The 21,951-nt window shown below is 38.9% G+C and overlaps 1 protein-coding gene across 2 annotated transcripts in view; it reads right to left on the bottom strand.

Moving 5' to 3' along the window:
- Positions 1–2,446: 2,446 nt before the first annotated feature.
- LOC149006057 (toMV resistance protein Tm-2(GCR236)-like) overlaps positions 2,447–21,951 on the bottom strand; it is a 63,859-nt gene continuing 44,354 nt past the window's right edge. The window contains exons 3-5 of one of the 2 annotated variants that reach the window (XM_089135630.1): positions 3,009–5,917; positions 2,833–2,879; positions 2,447–2,755 (exon numbers count right to left, since the gene is read on the bottom strand). In XM_089135630.1, the coding sequence (XP_088991756.1) occupies positions 3,044–5,818 (2,775 nt within the window). In that variant the 5' untranslated portion in view covers positions 5,819–5,917 and the 3' untranslated portion in view covers positions 2,447–2,755; positions 2,833–2,879; positions 3,009–3,043. Of the gene's footprint in view, positions 2,756–2,832; positions 2,895–3,008; positions 5,918–21,951 lie in introns of both variants that reach the window. The other variant, XM_089135629.1, reaches the window with a different exon arrangement.

Genomic DNA, 21,951 nt, shown 5'->3' on the forward strand with positions numbered 1-21,951 from the left:
TTGCATTTTTAAGGGTTTTAGAGTTTTTAAATTTACAGACGTAGTCCCTGGTAATAGTTGAATCCAAACCCAGTTGAAAGTTTCGTATTCACCTCCTCTAGCTCCTCCTCACTCTCTTCTCTGTTCTCCTGTAAGTATACAGCCGTTATCAAGATATGCATATTTTCTGGTTTTATATAAATTCTTTTCTGATCAGGAATGAATCGTTCCCCCTAGAATTGGGATCCCAGAGGTGATTAAATATAAAGCATGGAATGTAAGTTATTCCTTACTATTTGTGATGTATGTTTGACTAGAAACTCCAAAGCATGCATCAAAGAAACTAAACAAGCACTATCACCAACCAACAAACCATTGTTACCAGAAGGGATCGGGGGAAGGAATTCTTAATGAACTAGTTCTACATTGCATTAAGGAAAACATGTTAATAGTTAATACATGCAACACATCCAAAACCTTTACTGATACTAAGTAAAGCATCCAATTCTCAATGAACCAACCTGAGGGAATTTGGTGTTAAAAGAAAACAGAGTGACGACAAATGAAAACTCTTGGTATGTCGCCTTCGAAACCAAAAATTAATGATACACATGGTGATGATAGAAACACATAACTAAGAATATCTAGTTATTGCGAGAAGTACAATAACTACAACTGATAGGTCAATCACTGCAGATCTAAGAATTGCCAAACCATCTCTTAGATCTAGACAAAATAGTACAAGGTAGATGGACAAGAAATACCCATATCGGTCTTCAGATGGAAAAGATGAAGAGAACCCATGAGGAGAAAGCAGAAACAGAAAATTATATATGCTATTCTATCTCTCTCAGTCACTTCTTATAAACAGGGAAAACCGAAGAAAGTCTAAAAGAAGAGGAAGGGCTACAGTGCCAACTTTCACAGTAGACCACTCCAACATATCAGATTCTCTCGGAGGATCTAACATATACTGAAACTCTTGAAGTTCAAGATATAAGACTTCGAAGAGAATCAGATTATCACTTCCTTTTTCTAGAAAGACAGTGAATGTTTGCAGGATAATAACAGATTAGGAAATTAAGATCTTCAAATTGCTGCCTCACAATTGTGATGCCAAATGAGAATATGACCATCGAGTTCTACACGGTAGAATCAGATTCGAATAAAAGTGGGAAGCCCAAATACCAGATTGCTCAGAATCTAACACGTATTTTGCATCTGTAAAGTCTCGATACCGGAACATTGCTTAAGCGGATCAACTTGCTTACCACTTGGACCAACCCCCGTTGGTTAAACTTATCGTATTTCTAATGGCATGCATGATCTCCTTGTCAAAAGCATAGTCACGTGTATCCATCTAGTGATACACGTAAAATCGGCGGAGTTGAAACGTGTCGATAATGGCCGGCACTTTCTTTAAGGTATTTAAACACCCCGAATAATGCACACAGGTCCTAAATGCGTATTCACCCCTCAACCCCTCCATCATAGACGGTGCACTCCATATTTGATGGACTAAGGGATCTGTAAAGTTACGTTCACCAATCCATTTTCTATGACATAATTAAAGAAAACCAATGCTACTCAAAAATATTTGCGCAAGAATAGAAAACCCCTCCCACCTTTATATAGGAGAGCAAGAGACACCATTGAAGGTTGTCTCCAAAGGATATATCTCTTCCCTTACGACATGTTTGTTAGCCACCAAACTTGCCTTCCAAAAGATGCATCCATTGGCCATTTAGGTGCCTTTTAGGAAAAGACTCAACCTCTAGCAAAATGGAATTTTTTTGAATTTTCAAGTAAAACTACTTAAGTTACAACAGAATTCACAATAAATCAGTGGGATAGATATAGAATGGGAAGGGGGATAATTACAACTTGAAGAAGATTGATTCTAAAGCTAACAAGGATGCACCAGAGAAGGGTTAAAGGCTGCATGGAAATAGAAAGCATATAGGAAGGGGGGGGGAGCAATTGGATGATTTAATGCATAGAGAGAGGGGAAGGCTAAAGAAGAGTTTATGATGCTCATTCTTCTGATTCAGAAAGTAGGGAAAAACATTGAAATAGGATAGAACACAAACATCAGAAACATAGCAAGGGAGGTGAGCGTGAAGTGATTCTTGATACCAGTAGTTGGAAGTATAGGGGAAAATATTCAATTGAACTCAAGAAAAACTCAAGGCTTGATGCAGAGAGTGATACTGATAGTGATATCGATATCAACATTCAACGAACCAAAAGAAAAGCAGAAAGCATGATAGAGAGACTCATACTGAAAGTGATTCAGACGGCAGCAGTGGGAAGAATGGCCATAAACAATTAATTAAGCACATGAAACACCGAAGACATCACCCACATCATGAAGAATTATTATACTTTTATAGATAGATAAAGGAAATCTTACTCCTTGGTTTCAATGCACAATTTGTCTCTCTAAACCAATACCAAGAGTCTCACAATGCATATAATCCTACAGTAAACCAAAATAAGCCTATGCATATGTCATAAAACTAATGTTTAAGAAACAATGTAAACTAACAGAAACAAAGTCAAGGAAAAATCACTGAATTGGTATGCAAACTCTCATAGTGGTACAACAGACATGGACGAACGGACATACATGATCAGAGAGGAAGAGGGGAAGAGACTATTACAAATAAAAATGGATGTTTGAATGACATTAGGCTTTATTTTGAAGGTTCTACAGTCAAAGGGGAAAAGAAATTCCAATATCTTCCCATATTTGAAGCTGGAAGTTCATCAATTCCTGCATAATTAGTACAAAAGTTATGTTACTAACCTTGGAAAATTTCCATAATGGTGAGAGACATGAAAACAAATTACCTTCATTCCTTAGTAGATGCTGCAAGCCTCTCGAAGTAATTCTCCACCTAATAACACCAAAACTTTTACAGAATTGTAATATTAAGAACGTCTCTCAAAAGTTCTTTTCCACACTGATAAAAAGAAAGTCAAACAGAAAGTTGGAAGTATAAATCATAAAAAGAATGTGAACTCACCATGTCATAATAGTACAGTCCCTTTGCAGATTGAGCTAGCCAACAATGATCTCAATGTTTACATCTCCAGACTTATATCTTTCTACACTTTCTGAGAATTCTGATGGCATGGCGAGTAATTTGAGCTTCTGAAGTTTGCTGATGACTTGATCAAATCCATCTGGCAACTTCCTTAAGTTATCTAAACTTTTAAGATTTAGAACCTTGAGCTTGGGCAAAGATTCATTCTCCATAGTCCATCCTTTCAAGTCAGATAACAATTCTAGATCTAGTTTTGTAAGCTTGGGAAACCCATCCTTAGGAAAAACCATATGGTCTTCCACCAGAGAACGTGTTCGCAGATGAAGGATTTGTAAGTTTTCCAATTTTGCAAGGACTCTCATGAAGTCGCCACCGGGCTTTAATTCTGTGTTGGATAACTCTAATTCAATAAGATTTGGTGGGAATGGTGGGAAAACCTCACCAACATTTGATATTTCTTGCATAGGTCCCGATAACTGCATTTTGTAGAGGTGAATATGCTGGGAAAGTGAACCTTTAAATTTTAGTTTTCCATTGTTCCACTCAATCTCCAACTCCCTCAGGTAAATAAATTTCAGAATTGATTCCGTTAATGCTCCTCCATAAAGTTCAATATTCACTCCAGTGATCTTTAGTTTTCTAAGATCGACCAATCGAAAAAAGTCCTTGTTGATCCAATTGCCTCCTCTTGTAGATAGTGTCTGAAGATTTGTTAATCGCCCGATTTGTGGAGAGCTATAACAACTAAAATCATCGTAGATCATTCCCAGAGGATCATAACAAAAATTGTCACAAATTATCTCTAGATCACAACAAATCTTCCCCAGGAGATCACAACATGATCTTGTTCTAATAAACTCAGGATCCATAAGAGAATGTAATTCTTTAAGATTAGCATAAAAATGTCTCAGCTCTTCCAATTCCCATACTAACAGAGGTATGCCAACGATTTGAGTTTCAGATATATCAAGAGTTTGTAGACTTTGGAGCTTACGTATTGAAGATGGAAGTCTCCTAACTTGAGTGTTATGTAGATTCAAGTACTTAAGTAGGACTAGTTTTCCTATTGCATCAGGTATGCTCTCCATTTCTGCAGCCCCTTGTAGATCCAACACTCTAAGATATGTAAAGTCTTCGTAGAAAGAAGTCTTCTCCAATTGTTTATTTCTCAAATTGGTGAAGCACAAAATCGAACGAGGATTATTTAAAGATGAGCCATCTGGCATTGCAGTACCTTCACGCTCTGCATCTACACCACCAGTTGAATAAATGCCAAGTCTACGTGACATGATGCAACGGTTAGGCAAACGTTTGTTCCCCAAAACCTCAAGAAATTTGTCATGTCGTCCTTTTGAGATTGCGTATTCCCTCCACAGATCATGGATTTTACAAGTTGCAAGACTTCCATTGGATCTCCTTTTGTCTACCTGAATCACATTCCTCTGGATTAAATCTTCAAGGCAATCCTCTGCAACATCCTCCATTGATTCTTCTCCCTTCTCTTCGATGAAACCCTCAGCAATCCATAATTGAATCAAGGTTTCACAATTGATTGGACAATCTTCAGGGAAAAGGCCAAAATATAGAAAGCAAGGTTTTAAGTGATTAGGTAGATTTTCATAACTCAAATCTAATACCTCAAAGCATTCTGTAGATCCTTGTAGTAGCTGCCACTTTGCATTTTTTACTACTTTAGTCCATACATCAATTGTTCTTTGCTTTGTTGACAAGAGACCGCCCATCACAACAATTGCAAGAGGTAAGCGGTTGCATTTGTCTATAATTTGCTTTGCTATTTTCTCCAATCCTTTTGGGAAGTCTTGATCATGGAAAACCTTCCATCTCAGGAGATCTAAACTCTCCTTCTCCTCTAATTCTTTTATCTTGTGGGTATCTGAGTTGGCACGGTTGGCTACAGAATCAAAACGAGAAGTAATTAGAACTCTGCTTTCTTTCCGGTCGATGCAGATTTGTTGTAGGAGACATTTGTATATTGAATCCCAATCTTTTTCTCTCCACACATCATCAAACACCACTAATAATTTCCCATAATCTGTATCCTTGGAATTTTGTTCCTTGATGAGCTGCAAGACCCGATGTGATTCAAACTCTTGGGAAACATATACCCAAGCACACGAATCAAATTGATTTTTAATGTCCTTGTAGACCTTGTAAGCAAGGGTTGACTTACCTGTACCAGCCATCCCAACAATTGAAACAACATGCAGTTTTGAAGCATCATCTCCTTTCTGTTCAATCGACAGCATTCTTTTCACCTCTTCTAATTGATCTTTGAAGCCAAACATGACTTCTTCCTCCATAGATGGAGCCTTACTCCTATTGAATGTCACATCTTTACCCAGAGAATCTTTTTCGTTTAGTTTATCAATGGCATACCTTGATTTGTAAGCTGAGATGTTGCCAATCCTTGAGTTGATGCTGCTGATCTGGTTCCCCAAATTGTGAAGAGTAACAGGTGGGCCTGGACAATTGAGCCACTCGGGCATGAATCTTAACCAACTTCTTTCCCTTAGCCGCTTTACCTTATGGATAAAGAGGTCAAGAACATCTTCAGCATCATAAGAAAGGTCTCTAATCTGGCTTACCCATACGTCCACTCTCTCGTAATTACTTCGTTGAACTGCAGCATCCCTTAGAAAGGAACTGATCCATTGAAGCTCATCACGAAGAGACACAACCTGTCCTTCTACTCCCTGCAGAAACTTGTATTCTTCGACTGTTATAACTGCTAGTTTCTTGGCGAAAGATACGATCGTGCCCTCAGCCATACCTTTTGAGAAGCCACCAGTGTGCTGTTCTAGGGACGTAGTTCTGCGGAAATAAAAATAGTCATACTTGAAATTTGTACACCCTCGAGCTGCTTCTTTCTGCAGCGGCACAGTATAAGCATAAATTAGATCAGGGTTTTCTTTTTCCCTCACAATACAAAAAATATTATGGTTTTATTCTACCAATAATAGCGCCCAAAGCTTTACACTTTACCCGACCCTCACCTCTTCTCCCGTTGAATCCAATGCTCAACACCAGCTGTACCGGAGAAACACAATGGATTCCCAACCGTCGAGTGAGGCAGACATGTGTATGAAAGGTGCTCAAATAATGAAACTGAAAACAATACCGTAGTGTGTGGGAGAAATGTGCTTATGGAAGGTGCACAAATAATGAAACTCAATTTATTTATTTTTCTTTTGGTTCAAAATGAAACTGAAAATTAATCACTGTCTAGTCTTTGTATTTTCCCATTTATACTGTACCTTTCCAGGTGAACAATGATAATGAACAATCAAAGTTAGAATCCACAAATTTTTGTACTGTCGCAGAATGGAGTGTTAATCATGGAACTCTATTTCGGCGAATTTCGCCTAAATATCGGAGAAATTCGCTGGTTTCGCCAGAGGGCGAAATAAAAATGCCGTCAAAACCGATATTACAATATGTCGCTGGAACCGGCGATCCCAAGATTTTCTGGCGAAACTTCCAAATTTCGCCGGAAAATCGTTTCCGGCCAAACTTCCAAACTTTTTTTTTTCTCTTTCTACTGCTCTTAGAGTCATGGGTAGCCGGCTAACAGCCGCTGCTATTTCTGCCGGAGAAGAAGACAAAGAAAGAGAGAAACGGATCTGTTTTGCCGGAGAAGAAGAAGAAGAAAGAGAGAAAGGGAAAGAGACCCGAACGAACTGAACAACTTCTCGCCGCCGAGATCTCGGCGATTATTCGCCATTGGGCGGCGAACCGAGCGAAACCATCGAAGCATCGTTCCATGGTGTTAATTCCCGAAAAATGCCCAATCATTATGATCCGGCTTCATAGGCGCACTGAGCTGAATAAGTGTCTGGATTAAGGAAACTGGTTCAGCGTTAGCCCAAGATGAGCCTAGTTATGTCTAGGCTGGCCGAAACCAAGGGACGACGAACAGTTGCAGGAGTTAATGTTAGTTACTTTTTGCTTTTTTAAATTTCTCTTCTCCAAACTGTTTGGAACTTATATGGGGTCAATTTTAGGTAGTTATGGATGGGTGGTTATCCTTTTCCTTCATAAACACTTGATGTAATGTATTTGCAAACACAAACAATCAGTATGACAACAATACACTTATCTTTCTTCTCTTATTTTTTAATCTTTAGATTAGTTTTTCTTCTTCTTCTTCCTTAGCAGCAGTAGCGTAAAATGGTACAGATTTGCCCTTAAAGAACCCCGCGAAATTGTTGTTTTTCTCTAAAAAAGCATCAAAGTTCTCGATATGCCGAGGTAGAGAGAATCCATAAGCCTGATCATCAGATCCCTTTAGGTCATCTTCTGACCTTGGCACGCCAGGGCATACCATAGCCAATTTATGTGCAAACATCTTTCGCCATGCCCAGTGGGACATCAACCATGACAGTCACAAGATGCATGGCAAGGAATAAAAAATAATAGAATTGACATGAGACGAATTAGAAAGGGTGAGCCACAATGAAACAGCTCGTGAGGCCTCTGTTGCAAATGGTATCTTTGTTGAAGAGATGTTTAGAACAATGTGCCAAGGCCTGGCAGAATCACGGCGTGATAGCCAACAAGCACTTTAGATATTTGAGACTAGACTCCAAGGTATAGAGGAGTCCCTACACTAATCCCATCAAGCAACAGCGGTAGCATCAAACAGGCCGGAGGCTTCAGGCGCATGGAATATTCCTTGGTTGGAGTATCCATATGTGTATGATAACCAGACGGCGCAGTCCACAACACAAGGTAAATCGTCCATAGTATCAACCATGAGTGGCAATAGAGGCAAATGCCATCCTTGTAGCGGCAAGTCATTTTCCAAATTTGCAGAGTGCAAGTGACCATTATAATCATCTGCCTCCATTCAATTCCTTTCAAAATTGATGGCAAACCCCACCATAAGTTCCTCATCGAGGCCCATTTTCACCCAAGGATAAAAGAGATGAACTAGGTATAAAGATATGTGTATAGTCACTCGTGTAGTCACATGTGTATAGATCTACAGTTTTCTACAAATACCATACTTGTAACTCACATTCGCAATAATAAGAATACATTTTGTGTTCCCTTTTCTATATGGTATCATCCCTTCCGAGCATAGACTTCTCTCTTTCCCATGGCTGCATCGTTTTTCTCTGATTTGCATGTTTCCTTACCCTAGCACTTTGAATGTTGCAAACTTTGTCACGATTCGGTTAAACTCAGAGAATTATCTCCTTTGGGAGATTCGGATTCGTACCCTAATCAAGAGTCAAGATGTTGTTGGGTTCATCGATGGAGAGATTCAAGCCCCTATTCGTGTGTTGATTAACGATGACGGTGAAGAATCTACAAATCCCTCTTATCAGGCATGGATTCGTACCGATTAGCTTGTTAAAGCCTGGATCATAGAAACTCTTGCTGACAGTGTTATTGGGTTGGCGGTAGGCACAACTTCCTCTTTCAATCTTTGGAAAACCTCAGCAGATTCTTTTTCTCAAGTATCTGAGGCTAGGGAATTTGAGATCCTTTCTCGTCTTCATTTCTTGCTCAAGAAAGAGTCGCAAACTCTTGCAGATTTCTTGATTAATTTCAAGATTCTATGCTATTAGTTAGCTTCAATTGTCATACCTATGGCTGATCAGCGTAAGGTCTTCTTCTTGTTACTGACTAATTTGGGGTCTTCTTATGAGACATTTGCAACGACCATGCTGAAACTGCCGGTTCCTTCTTATTCTGAAATTATTCCTCTTCTCCAAAGCCATGAACTGCGAAATAAGGGTGTTCTTGGTGAGGCTCCTAGTTCGGCTATTGCTTTCACTATTTAGACGGTGAGGAAAGACGATGGTCGTAGGGGATTTCGATACAGAGGAGGAGTTTGTTCTGGCTGTGGAGGTCGTTTGTTTAGTGGCAGTTCTTTCTCCTAGTAGAATCGAGGGTTTTCTTAGGAAACAAAAACAAGGGCTTTCGGAAAAGAAAATTATGCCTCTATGTCTGATGTTGTTCTCAAGTGTTAAATCTGTAAGAAAATTTAGCAGGATGCTCTCAAATGCTGGTTTCGGTTTGATCATTCGTATCAAGCCCCTTTTGTACCAAAGGCTTTAGCAGCTGTTCAGTTGAATGACCATCAAGATCATCATTGGTTCCTTGATTCAGGAGCAATGGATCATGTTACCTCAGAATTAGGTAAGCTTTCTTGTTTATTTCCTTTCAAAGGTTCCTTTGGATTAATGGTTGGTAATGCGTCATCTCTTTCAATCACTCATAAGGGTTCTGGTAATCTGGCTCTTAGTAATTCGATTTTTCCTCTACAAGATGTTTTGGTTGTCCTAGATATTAAAAAGAACTTGGTCTCTGTTTCCAAGTTAACCTCTAATCTTGGTTTTATAGTAGAATTTGCTAATTGTGGGTTCTCTGTCAAGGATGCTCAAACTCAGGAGATATTGGCAAGGGGGAGTAAGAGTGATGGTTTATATGTTTTTGATGATGCTATTTCAGTTCCTTAGGCTTTGTTTCTTCTCCTTTTTGTTCTATTTCTGAAGACATTTGGCATCAATGGTTGGGGCATCCTTTTTCCCGTATCATTGCTTTTCTGAAATCTAGAGGATGTATTACTGTAACCTGTAAATCCAAACATGTACGTGATAGTTGTTATATGAGCAAAAGTGCACAATCACCTTTTGTTGGTTCTTTCACTAGATTTGTAAAACCCCTTGACATAATTCATTGTGACTTGTGGGGTAAAGCACCAATCTCTAGTGTTCAAAAGTTTCAGTACTATGCTTTGTTTGTAGATGACTGCTCTCACTACACTTCGTTATTTCCTCTTTGAAGAAAATCAGAATTTTACAATTGTTTTCTTCGTTTTAAAGTCATGGTTGAGAATCAGTTTGATGCTCTTATTAAGGTATTTCAGTACGATGGGGGAGGTGAGTTCAGCTTGGGTGCTTTTCAACAATATTTGGCTGATAATGGTATAGTTCATCTCATTTCTTATAGAGGGACTCCTGCCCAGAATAGTATAGTGGTGAGGAAACATGGACTCTTAGTTGAACTGGGTCTAGCAATGATGTATCATGCTTCTATTTCCATTGTGTTTCTGGGTTGAGGCTTTCTTTTCATCAATATATTTGACATATCAGTTGCCTTCCCGTGTACTTGATATGCAAACCCTTTTGAAACTACTTTTTAGACAAGATCCTACATATTCCTCCTTGCGAGTTTTTGGGATAGCATGCTTTCCTTACTTGAGGCCTTATACTGCTAATAAATTTGAGCCTAGGTCCTTACAATGTTTGTTTATGGGTTATAGTGACAAGCACAAAGGTTATCGGTGCTACCATCGTGCTTCTGGGAAAATATATTGTTGTTCCATTGGCCTAAAATGAAGGTGTTGTCATTGTTGGCAACTTAAGTGGGTTTTGATATGGTACAGCAACATACAAAAAGGTTCCGAGAGAAAGAATCCAATTCAAATAAAGGAAACTCAAGAATCCCGTTTTTGAGGGTCTCTGTCCAGTTTTGTTCAACCTCTTCATCGGATGGTCATCCAGTGTCCGATTGAGCCGATTTTTGGAGGAGAGCTTCACGACTTCTTGATCTTCAAATCCAACGGTGGGATTGTTCATTGGAGATCTCTAAGTTAGTATGATTGGTACGTCAAAATACTCCTTGTTTAAGTCAGATGGGAACTCTGAGTTTGACTCAAACTCTGAGTCCAGTTTTGATCAACCTCTTCATCGGATGGTCATCCAGTGTCCGATTAAGCTGATTTTTGGAAGAGAGCTTCACGACTTTTTGATCTTCAAATCCAACGGTGGGATTGTTCATTGGAGATCTCGAAGTTAGTCCGATTTGTACGTTAAAACACTCATTGTTTAAGTCAGATAGGAACTCTGAGTTTGATTCAAACTCTGAATTAAATTAATCTATAAAAGGAGAGCAAAAGAGGTGGACGTTTAGAGGAGCTAGGGAATAGCGTGGAGGTCGAACCAGAAGACGTTGGTTGGCTATGGAGATCTGAAGCTTGGGAATAAGAAGTCTTTTGTTTTGCTGAACAAGAAAGAAAGTGAAAGAGAAGAAAAAAGAAGCAACAGAAGAAAAGAAGGGAACATGATTGTATGGCTTTTTTAAAGAGAGAAAACTGAAAAAGATTGGAAAGAGAAAAAAAAAAGAGTTGGAGAAAAAAGAGAACAAGTATTGTTACCATGCATCTTACACAAGTTGAGATAACCCGTATTCACAAGTGATTGTCTATTATTTTCTAGGTTATGTTTAGTGATGAAGAATCTAGCTCATGAATGTAATTTGGGGAACTTGAATTATTGGTTTACATTGTGACCTAGCAAGTTGGAGCTTGTCTAGGGGGTTGGGGTTGGTGCCCTTGTCTGAATTGCATTTTAGACTAAAGCAGGGATTGGTGTTCCTGGACTGTTGTAGCAATCAAAATATCTAAGAGTGTATTGAGTAATATACGAAACCCTAGGTTGGGTATTATTCCGTGGATGTAGACAATTTGGCCGAACCACGTAAACTCTGGTGCATTGCGTTTTTGCTTATTTTTCTTTGTTGCACATATTGGAGTGCCTTGATTGCAGAGTGGTGGTACACTGTCTGGTAGACCCAACCACATTGTGGTGAATTTTTGAAGACACTGATTCACCCCCCCCTCTCAGTGTCAATCTGGGAATAACATATATATTTCAAGAAATGTGATTTTTTATGAATGTCTTTTTGCATTAAGCCTACTACAACTGATTTTGTTGTTTCTTCCTCGTCACCTGTACAAGTTAGTAATTTTGATGGATGGGTTGCTTACAAGGATGACTCTGTCAAATTGGGTACTACAAATCAGTTTTCTGGTTGTTTGGATTCTACTTCTAGAATTAATAAATCATGGTTTGATAGTAATGGTGACCAAGCTACTCGGTTGATCCTGGTAATGTGCCTCTGGGTACTAGTTTAGCAAGTCAAGTTGTGGGTAATGCATTAGCTTCTGCTGAAAATGGGCTTCATTCTGAAATACAAGATGGTTTGAATTCTGTGGTTTTGGTAAATGGGTCTTCTAATGATAATTTGTCTAATAGTCAGCCCTCTGCACTTGTTCAGCCTAGTCCAACTATTATGTCTTAACTTCAGCCTACATCTACTAAGGTTACCTGTTCTGGAGTTGGGGTTGTTAAGCCCAATCCAAGATATATCCTCACAGTTTTTGCTATTCCATGTGAATCTCGATCTGTGAAAAAAACTTTAGCTAACCCAAGTTGATTATCTGCTATGCAAGAAGAAATGAAGGTGTCCGAACAAAATAAAACTTGGTCTTTAGTGCCTAGGACTGCTGATATGAACGTGGTTAGTTCCAAGTGAATTTTTAAATATAAACTTAAAGTTGATGGCTCACTTGAAAGGCTCATTTGCAATCACAGACTTATTTTGGATCAATCCAGTACTGCATCAAATTACTGAAGAATTTTAATAAATTTGACACCAAACGAAACTGGACTAGACAAGCAGATCAACGACAATGGGTTGGAATAATACACTCTTATACTTTGTTTTCGGTCAAAGAAAATTCCAAAGGACAGACCCTCAAACAGATTCTTAGTTATGGGGAAGCTTTGAACGTGGGACCCTGCACAGCAATTTCGCATACATTGCCATGAAAAGGTGGAATGGTTGTGGCTTCAATGGATCAAGAACCTCTTTTTTCAACAAGCCAGATCCTATTGTAAGTCTTTTGGTTTTGCAGTATCCATGTCTTAAGGTATTTATTACATGCAATAGTTGGAGAAAATCAATCTACTGAAGAACACTATTGTTTCGCTATGATGTCAAGAATCTTCAGTGATGTTAGAGAGTAAACACTATTGTTTCGCTATGTTGTCAAGATTCTTCAGTGATGTTAGAGAGTAACCATATATATTGTATTGTAATTGTATTGTGACGACATTTGTCACTTTATTTTGGAATTCAACTCTTCTTCTTCTTTAAGAGAAAAAGAAAAAAAATCAAGAAAACAGTACACGAACATGCCAGTATTCTAATGGTAGCTTTGGGAAACACATCCAAACCAATATTTTAGAAGGTTGGGCAACATTAGTGTTAAAGTCTAGCCTCCCTCATTGAAACCACACCAATTGCGGACTAATCCTGCATGGACCACGTATGGCAAATCTCCCTCAAAACCAAATTGAGAAATTACAATCCCTTTTCCTATGGAACGTAAGCTTACTACAGCCCTCACTTTCCATTATTTCATCTCCTTTCGCACCTCATCCATAGTGGTTTTTCAAAAATCAAACCAGCCAATCAGAGCAAACCTGAACTGGCCACATCTCATACTCTACTATGGGATCACCACAAGCCAATATTTTTTAGCTTGAATCAGCTCTGGAAGGTTTTTGAGGGAAACTCCTGAACCCCTCCCTACTATATTAGCGTATGCCTACCACCCCCTTAGCAAATCAGAGAACCTCCCATCCACCTCATGGCTGCAAATTTCAGCCATAACCAAAATTTTCTCTCTCATCCGAATTTTTTGGAGCTTCTCTCTGCTCCACCCCTGCAAAGAATTCAACTCAATATTCTCTTACAAGGGAAGTTGACATCTATTACTTAGAGTATCTCTTTATATAAAAGAAGAAGAAGACACTCTAATCACACATCGAGGTTGAAAATCATAATTGGATGGCTGCAATGGAGGAGCTATTGATGATAGAGAAAAAAAAAACATAGATTCTTGTTGAACGGTCATAGGAAGGTGATTGGCATTAAATGGGTGTATAGAACCAAGCTAAATGCTGATGGTTCTATTAACAAACACAAAGCAAGACTCGTATCGAAAGGTTATGCTCAAATTTTTGGTGTGGACTACTGAGATACGTTTGTACCAGTTGCTCGTTCGGACACCATCAGGTTGATGCTATAGCTGCTCAAAAGAATTGGAAAGCATATCAACTCGATGTCAAATCAGTATTCTTAAACGGTTTGTTGCAGGAAGAGTTCTATGTTGAGCAATCTGATGGTTTTGTGAAGGAAGCAAAAGAAGATAAGGTATATCTTCTCAAGAAAGCTCTTAATGGCCTGAAACAAGCTCCAAGAGCTTGGTACAACATAATTGATGAACATATTCTGAACTTGGGGTTCGTTAAAAGCTTATCTGAATCAACATTGTATGTAAAGCACAATGAACCTAGCATCCTTATCATCTCACTGTATGTGGATGATTTGCTCGTGACAGGAAACAACAAAAGTCTTGTGGAGAAGTTTAATCAAGAGATGATGGAGGTTTTTGAGATGACAGATCTTAGTTTGATGAGCTTTTTTTTTTTGGAATGGAAATTAAGCAGGATGAACATGAAGTCTTCATTTGTCAAAAGAAATATGCCAAGCGGATTATGAAAAAGTTTAAGCTTAAAGAAAGCAAAAATAAAATAAAATAAAAATAATAATACTAATAATACTACTACTACTAATAATAATGATAATAACAATAATAATAATAATAATAATAAAAAGAGCACTCCTATGTACCAAAAGGAAAAGCTTTGCAAAGAAGATGTAACAAACAAGATTGATCAAGCATATTTTAGAAGTATGATTGGTTGCTTGATGTATCTTATAGCAACTCGGCTTGATATTTTGAATGATGTAAGTTTTTTTTTTTTCTCAATTTATGCATTGCCCAAGTGTATTGCATCTTGTTAAGGATAATAATGGTCTTTCGCAGTCTGAAAGCAAAATAGGAAAATCATAGGCAACTCTAGGCGAATCTAGGGTTGCCCTTGCCACCAGTACTCCATGTGTGCAAGGCTTCAAGAACTCCACTCAAACTCAACTACCATGCGTGCAAGACTTCAAGAACTATACTCAAACTCAACTACTCAAGAGACTCCAGCATATTACATTTTATTCACAACTGGACCAGACTTAGTGTTGCACTCAAACACACAAGAGACACAGTTCATACCAAACACAAATAGATAACTTAAGTAATTCAAACTCTAGAGTTAGAGTCCAAGATTAATGTTGAGCAGGAATCTTGTAACTATAAATATGTAATATGTACTACAGTCAATCTCAAGGAAGCAAATCGCATTCCCGTGGATGTAGGTTGCAAAGATCACCCGAACCACGTAGAACTGTGTGTGTGTGTGTGTCTCTCTCTCTCTGTCTCTCTCTCTCTCTCTGTCTCTCTGTCTCTCTCTCTCTCTCTCTCTCTCTCTCTCTCTCTCTCTCTCTCTCTCTCTCTCTCTCTCTCTCTCTCTCTCTCTCTCTCTCTCTCCATCACTCAAAAATGTGTCTCTTAACCCTAACTCATGGCTTTTAACATGGCATCAAAGCTCCAGGTGCCCACCCATTTGTTTTCCTCCCTCAATGGCTTCCTCTCAACAAAGCTTAATAAGACAAATTATTTGTTATGGAGATCTCAAATAGTACCTCTTCTGAAGACACACGAACTATTTGAGATTGTTGATGGCTTTTCTTTTTGCCCACCCGCTTCCATTCCTGATAAAGATGAAGCTGCGATCTTTTGACCAAATCCTGACTATCAAAAGTGGAATCGTCGGGATCAACTATTGATGTGCTGGAAACTATTACTCCTGCCTCCACCACTAACAAACTTAGTAAGTTTATAGGTGAATTAATGGCGGATCCTACTCTCTATCGGAGCATCGTTGGTGCTCTTCAGTATGCAACTATGACTCGGCCTAATATTCAATTTGCAGTCAATAAAATTTGTCAATTTGTGCACCCTCCCACTGTTGATCATTGGTCTGCCATCAAGCGCATCTTATATTACCTAAAAGTAACTTCCTCTAATGGCATTTTTATTCATCACCGATCTTCGAATTCTTTATCGCCTTTCTCTGATGCTGATTGAGTCTATTGCCCTAATAATCGAAAATATACTGGTGGCTACGCTATCTTTTTGGGTGCAATCTTATCTCTTGGAGTTCTAAGAAGCAACAAACTATAGATTGCTCTAGTACGGAGGCAGAATATCAAGCCTAGCAATGCAGCTGCTAAACTCACTTGGTTACAATCTTTGTTAATAGAGTTAATGGTTTATCTTCCTTTTGATCCTATTCTTTGGTGTGATAATGTGGGGGCCACATATCTTACAGCCAATCTTCTCTTCCATGTACGTATTAAACATGTGGAGATTGATTTTCATTTTGTTCAGGATAAGGTTGCCAAGGGTGATTTTCAAGTTCGGTATCTATCTACTAAGGATCACAAAGCCTCTATCGCATCAACGGTTTAGTACTCTTTTGTCCAACCCAAAGGTCTCATCTCTGCCCTTGAGTTGAGGGGGTGTGTTAAGGATAAAAATGGTCTTTCGCAGTCTGAGGGCAAAATAGGAAAATCATAGGCAACCCTAGACGAATTTAGGGTTGCCTTAGCCACCACTACTCCATGCGTGCAAGGCTTCAAGAACTCCACCAAAACTCAACTACCTTCATGCGTGCAAGGCTTCAAGAACTCCACTCAAACTCAACTACCTCCTTGCGTGCAAGACTTCAAGAACTAGACTCAAACTCAACTACTCAAGAGACTCCAGCAGATTATATCTTATCCACAAGTGGATCAAACTCAGAGTTGCACTCAAACACACAAGAGACAATTCATACCAAACACAAATAGATAACTTGAGTAATTCAAACTCTCAAGTTAGAGTCCAAGATTAATGTTGAACAGGACTTTTGTAACTATAAATATGCAATATGTACTATAGTCAATCTCAAGGAAGCAAATCACATTCCTGTGGACGTAGGTTGTAGAGATCAACATGGTTAACTGAACCATGTAAAACTCTCTCTCTCTCTCTCTCTCTCTCTCTCTCTCTCTCTCTCTCTCTCTCTCTCTCTCTCTCTCACTCAAAAATGTCTCTCTAACTCTAACTCATGGCTTTTAACACATTTTAAGATGCAAAGAGAGTGATTAGACATATTAAAAGCACTTGTAATTCTGTCATTTAATTCACAAAGTGCAAAAAGTTCAAGCTGATTAGTTTCTTAGATAGTGACTGGGGAGGTTCCATTGATGATATGAGGAAAATCAGGCTATTGTTTCACACTTGATTTTGGTTGTTTCTTGGAGCTCAAAAAAACAAGAAACTGTATCTCAGTCTTCAGTTTAAGCAACGTTTATTGCTGCCACAGCTGCAGTGAGTCAAGCTATGTGGCTAAGGAAATTCTAGTTGATCTTAACTTGAAGCAGAAGGAAAGTACAGAGATTTGCTTCTCTCTCTCTCTCTCTCTCTCTCTCTCTCTCTCTCTCTCTCTCTCTCTCTCTCTCTCTCTCTCTCTCTCTCTCTCTCTCTCTCTCTCTCTCTCTCTCTCTCTCTCTCTCTCTCTCTCTCTCTCTCTCTCTCTCTCTCTCTCTCTCTCTCTCTCTCTCTCATAATCCTATGTTTCATGGGGAAAAAAAGGCATTTTAACATTAAGCTATTCTTCTTAAGGGAAGTACAGAAAGATGGAGTTATTGTTCTTGTCTATTGTAATACGGAAGTTCAGGTTGGTGTACCAAGCCACTGCCGATTAGCAAGTTTGAAGTTTTGAGGTCAAAGCTTGGTGTTTGTAGCTCCAAAAGCAAGGAGGAGTCTTAAGTGTAGTGTTTAGGACTGCTATCTAGAGTCGTGGTTTAGTAGGTTTGAAATTTTCAAATTTCAGATCCTGTTTTTTAGGAGTTAGTTTTTTTTTATATACGAATAAAAAGATTATATTAAATTAGAAGCAATTACATAAGTAGGATTTTAGGAGTTAGTTACTGTTGTGACTAGAATATCCATTTATGGTTTATACCGGTCTAATCAGGTTTGACCAGATTCAACTACTGAAACGAAATTATTTTTGGGTCCGACCAAAGGAATAAAACAGGGATGATCAGCACCATCCAAGGAGGAGTAATAATCCGACGGTCATGATTGAAAAAGTATTACTAGCGGGAAAATTCGTATAAAAGAGAAAAAGATCATTCGAGAAAGGTAGTCTCTCAGAACACAGACACTGGATTTGGGCTTCACTTTACTCCATTAAAGTAGCTCAGAAGCTCTCTCGAGCTCTGAAGAACTTTCTTCACACATCTGACTAGATCGTCGGAGACGCGACGCCGATCAAGACTATCGGCTCCGTCTCTAACCAATGTTTTCTTATCTCTTTTCAGGGACTGAGAGATTAACAAGGAGATCAAACCAGCCAGATTGATCCAGATCAGAGGAGTTCGGTGCGAAAGTAACTGTTCAAGGCAATTGGCAAAATTAGCAACAACATTTTGGCGCTGTCTATGGGAAGAACAACAACTTGAACAAGTTCAAAGTAGAAACTATGGCTCAATCACCTGAGCGGGAGGAAGGATTACCGACTGAAATGGCAGAAACAAGCCAAAGGGAGCCGAGGAGAGTAAATCCTAAAAGGAGAACAAGAGAAACAGTTCCAGTACCACAAATTCCGACGATGCAGACTCGACAGAGGCAAAGGATGACTGAAGATTGCTCACCTCATCCTACTGAGATATTCGAAAGACAGGAGAAACAACTGGCGGATACGTTGGCGGCATCTCGTCTGGAGCTAGATTCGAATCAAATTACTGAACAATTTGAAAGTATGCAGCATCAAATCCTGGAAACTCAAAATCTGATGAGGACGTTTATCAAGCAAATTGGAATTAATCCGGAGGGGAGAGTCCGATCTCACCAGCTAGAAGATCTCGAACTTTTTCCCAAACCAGGACGATCTCTGTTCCAAATCCTCAAATTCAAAGGTCAAGAGAAGCCCAAAGAAGATCAGTTCTCAAGGAAGGATCGGAGGAAAGTGCAGATCCGAATTATATTCCTCTGGAATCTGAAGACCAAGGATCATCCAAGGATGATCAATTAAGTCACATTCAAAGTAAAAAGAGTAGAAGTGTGGGAGATCGGGGAGATAAAAGAGAAATTAGAAGATCGGAAGGTAGCAGATCTAAAGTTCACGGATCGGAAATCAGTAAAAGGTTTCGTATCCTGGAAGATCAAATTCAGCGACTGGCGAACAAGGATGGCGGAGAAAAAGTTGAGGAAGTGATGAATCAAAATCCATTTGCTAAAGATATTATGTCAGCACCATTGCCGCGCAATTTCAAACTTCCGACATTCACGATGTATGATGGAAGCACAGATCCGATGGATCATCTGGCTCAGTTCAATTCTGTTATGATGCTGGCAGGTATTTCTGATATTTTAAAGTGTAGAGCCTTTCCATCTTCATTGAAAGGTTCCGCAACAACTTGGTTCTTCAGTTTATTACCGGATTCTATTAAGGATTTCAAAGATTTGACGAAAATATTCTTATCGAGATTCCAAAGTAGTATGCAGAGTAGTAAGACTGTTGATAATTTGGCTACAATTCGCCAAAAATCAGGAGAATCAGTTCGAAGTTATATGAAGAGGTTCAATCAAGAATCGATTCAGATTAAGAACTTGAATGAAGCAGTAGCATATGATGCTATGTTTAGAGGTCTGACAGATGAGCATTTATTAGAATTCCTGATCATGAACAAGCCGGCAAATATTGCAGAGTTGACAACTCGCTGTAATCAGTATGCAAATATGAAAGACATCCTTCAGGCGAGAAAAGAAATTGATGGCAATGGAGGTAAAAGGAAAGAGGACGGAGTCATGAGATCTGATCAGAGGGATCGAAGAAATAACAGGAACTTTCCAAGAAATGGTCCTGATCGTCAATTCAGAAGGGATATTCCAAGGCCATTCCAGGAAACTTATACTCCTCTCAATACTAGAAGGTCGGAAATCCTAATGCGGATTCAACATTAGGGAATTGTGAAATGGCCATTACCAATGATAGCAAAGGCGGACGAGAGGAATCCAAATAGATTCTCAGAGATATCATAGGGATCAAGGTCATGATACTGATGATTGCAGGATTTTAAAAAATGAGATTGAACGATTAATTACAGGGAAGACTGGATCATTTTGTTCAAAGGAGAAATGAAGGTAACCGGAGAAATGTTGCTGATCGACCAAGAAGATGGAATAACCAGCCACCAGCAAGGGAAGATCAGCCAAAGGAGGATTTTCAATATAACTCTCCTGATGAAAATGCTAAACACCGAGAAAATCAACAAGTTCAACAGAAGTAGTCACCTGTTATTACCATCTTGGGAAGTTTAGATTTGAATTCAATTTCAAAATCTAAGGCACATGCTAGGTATGTAAGTGCTGTTGAATCCCATGTTATTCCTGGAAGAATCAAAAAAATGAAAGAGATAATTTTCACAGAGGAGGAAATGGATGAAATTCAGGAACCACATGATGATGCTATTGTGGTGGTCATTGAGGTGGCAAACAGGGATATTCACAGGGTTCTAATTGATACGGGATCTTCTGTAGACATCATGTCTTATGAAGCTTTTCAACGATTAAAGTTGGATGCAGTTAAAATAAAACCTTGTGGGACAAGACTATTTGGATTTTCTGGAGAATCTACTTCGGTAGAAGGAACTGTGGAGTTAACAGTTACATTGGGAACACATCCAAAAACAGTAACTACGGTTACTAAATTCTTATTGATAAAGAGTTTGTCGGCATACAATATAATTTTGGGAAGACCAACGTTGAACGCTATTGGAGCTGTAGTTTCTACAAGACATTTGAAGGTCAAATTCCCAACTGAAGGAGGTATTGGAGAATGCAAGTCTGATCAGAGAACTTCAAGGCAAAGCTATATAACCTTTTTGAAAGATTCGAAGGCACAAGGTAAGGCACTTGCTCTTACTGTGGAGGTTATGGATAACAGAGATGAGGAAAAAATTCAAAGGGGTGAGCCTGTAGAAAAGTTGGAGCAAATTTGTCTCGGTCTGGAAAGTCCAGATAGAGGAACCATGATTGGAGCTGATCAGAGCAATCAGGACAAGGACCAGTTAAAAGAATTTCTTCAGCAAAATGCAGACGTTTTTGCTTGGTTAGCACAAGATATGCCAGGTTTAAGCAGAGAAGTGGCGGAACATTGTCTCTGGATAGATAAATCTATCACCAGTGAAGCATAGACGAAGGAATTTCTCATCAGAAAATCATGATGAGATTAAAGTTGAAGTGGAAAAGCTCAGAAAATCTAAGTTTATCGAGCAAATTGAATGTCCTAAATGGCTGGCGAATGTGGTGATGGTGAAGAAGCATAATGGAAAATGGCGAATGCGTGTAGATTATACTGATTTGAACAAGGCATGTCCTAAGGATTGCAATCCTTTGCCACGAATTGATCAGTTAATCGATGCTACGTCAGGTCAGCAGATGTTAAGCTTTATGGATGCTTATTCTGGTTATAATCAAATTCTTATGAAAAAGGAAGATCAACCTCACACAGCATTCATGACAAATCGGGAAAGCTATTGTTATAAAGTTATGCCTTTCGGGTTAAAAAATGATGGTGCAACATATCAAAGGGCAATGAATAAGTTGTTTGCTGATCAGATTGGAAGAAATATGGAAGTTTACGTGGATGATCTTCTTGTAAAAAATCAATTTAGATATGATCATCTCACTGATCTAAGGGAGCGCTTTGATGTACTCAGAAGGAATGGGATGAAACTCAATCCCAAAACTTTTGCATTTGGAGTTTCGTCTGGCAAATTCCTTGGTTATATGGTTACGCAGAGAGGTATTGAGGCAAATCCGGAGAAAATCAAGGCCATCTTGAATATGACGGCACCCAAGGTATGAAGGAGATCCAAAGTTTAACAGGAAGAGTTGCGGCATTAAGTAGATTTATATCAAGATCAGGAGATAAATGTGCACCGTTCTTCAAGGCGTTGAAAAATCTAAATGCACTCAATGAATTTAAATGGACGAGGACCTGTCAAAATTCATTTGAAGAATTAAAAAGGAGGTCGACCGATCCACAGTTCTATCTCGACCAAAGCCGGGAGAGATCTTTCGAGATAT

This window comes from Hakea prostrata, chromosome 9 (assembly GCF_041222555.1).
Source record: "Hakea prostrata isolate BN-2017 chromosome 9, UWA_Hpros_2, whole genome shotgun sequence".
NCBI classification, from domain to species: Eukaryota; Viridiplantae; Streptophyta; class Magnoliopsida; order Proteales; family Proteaceae; genus Hakea; species Hakea prostrata.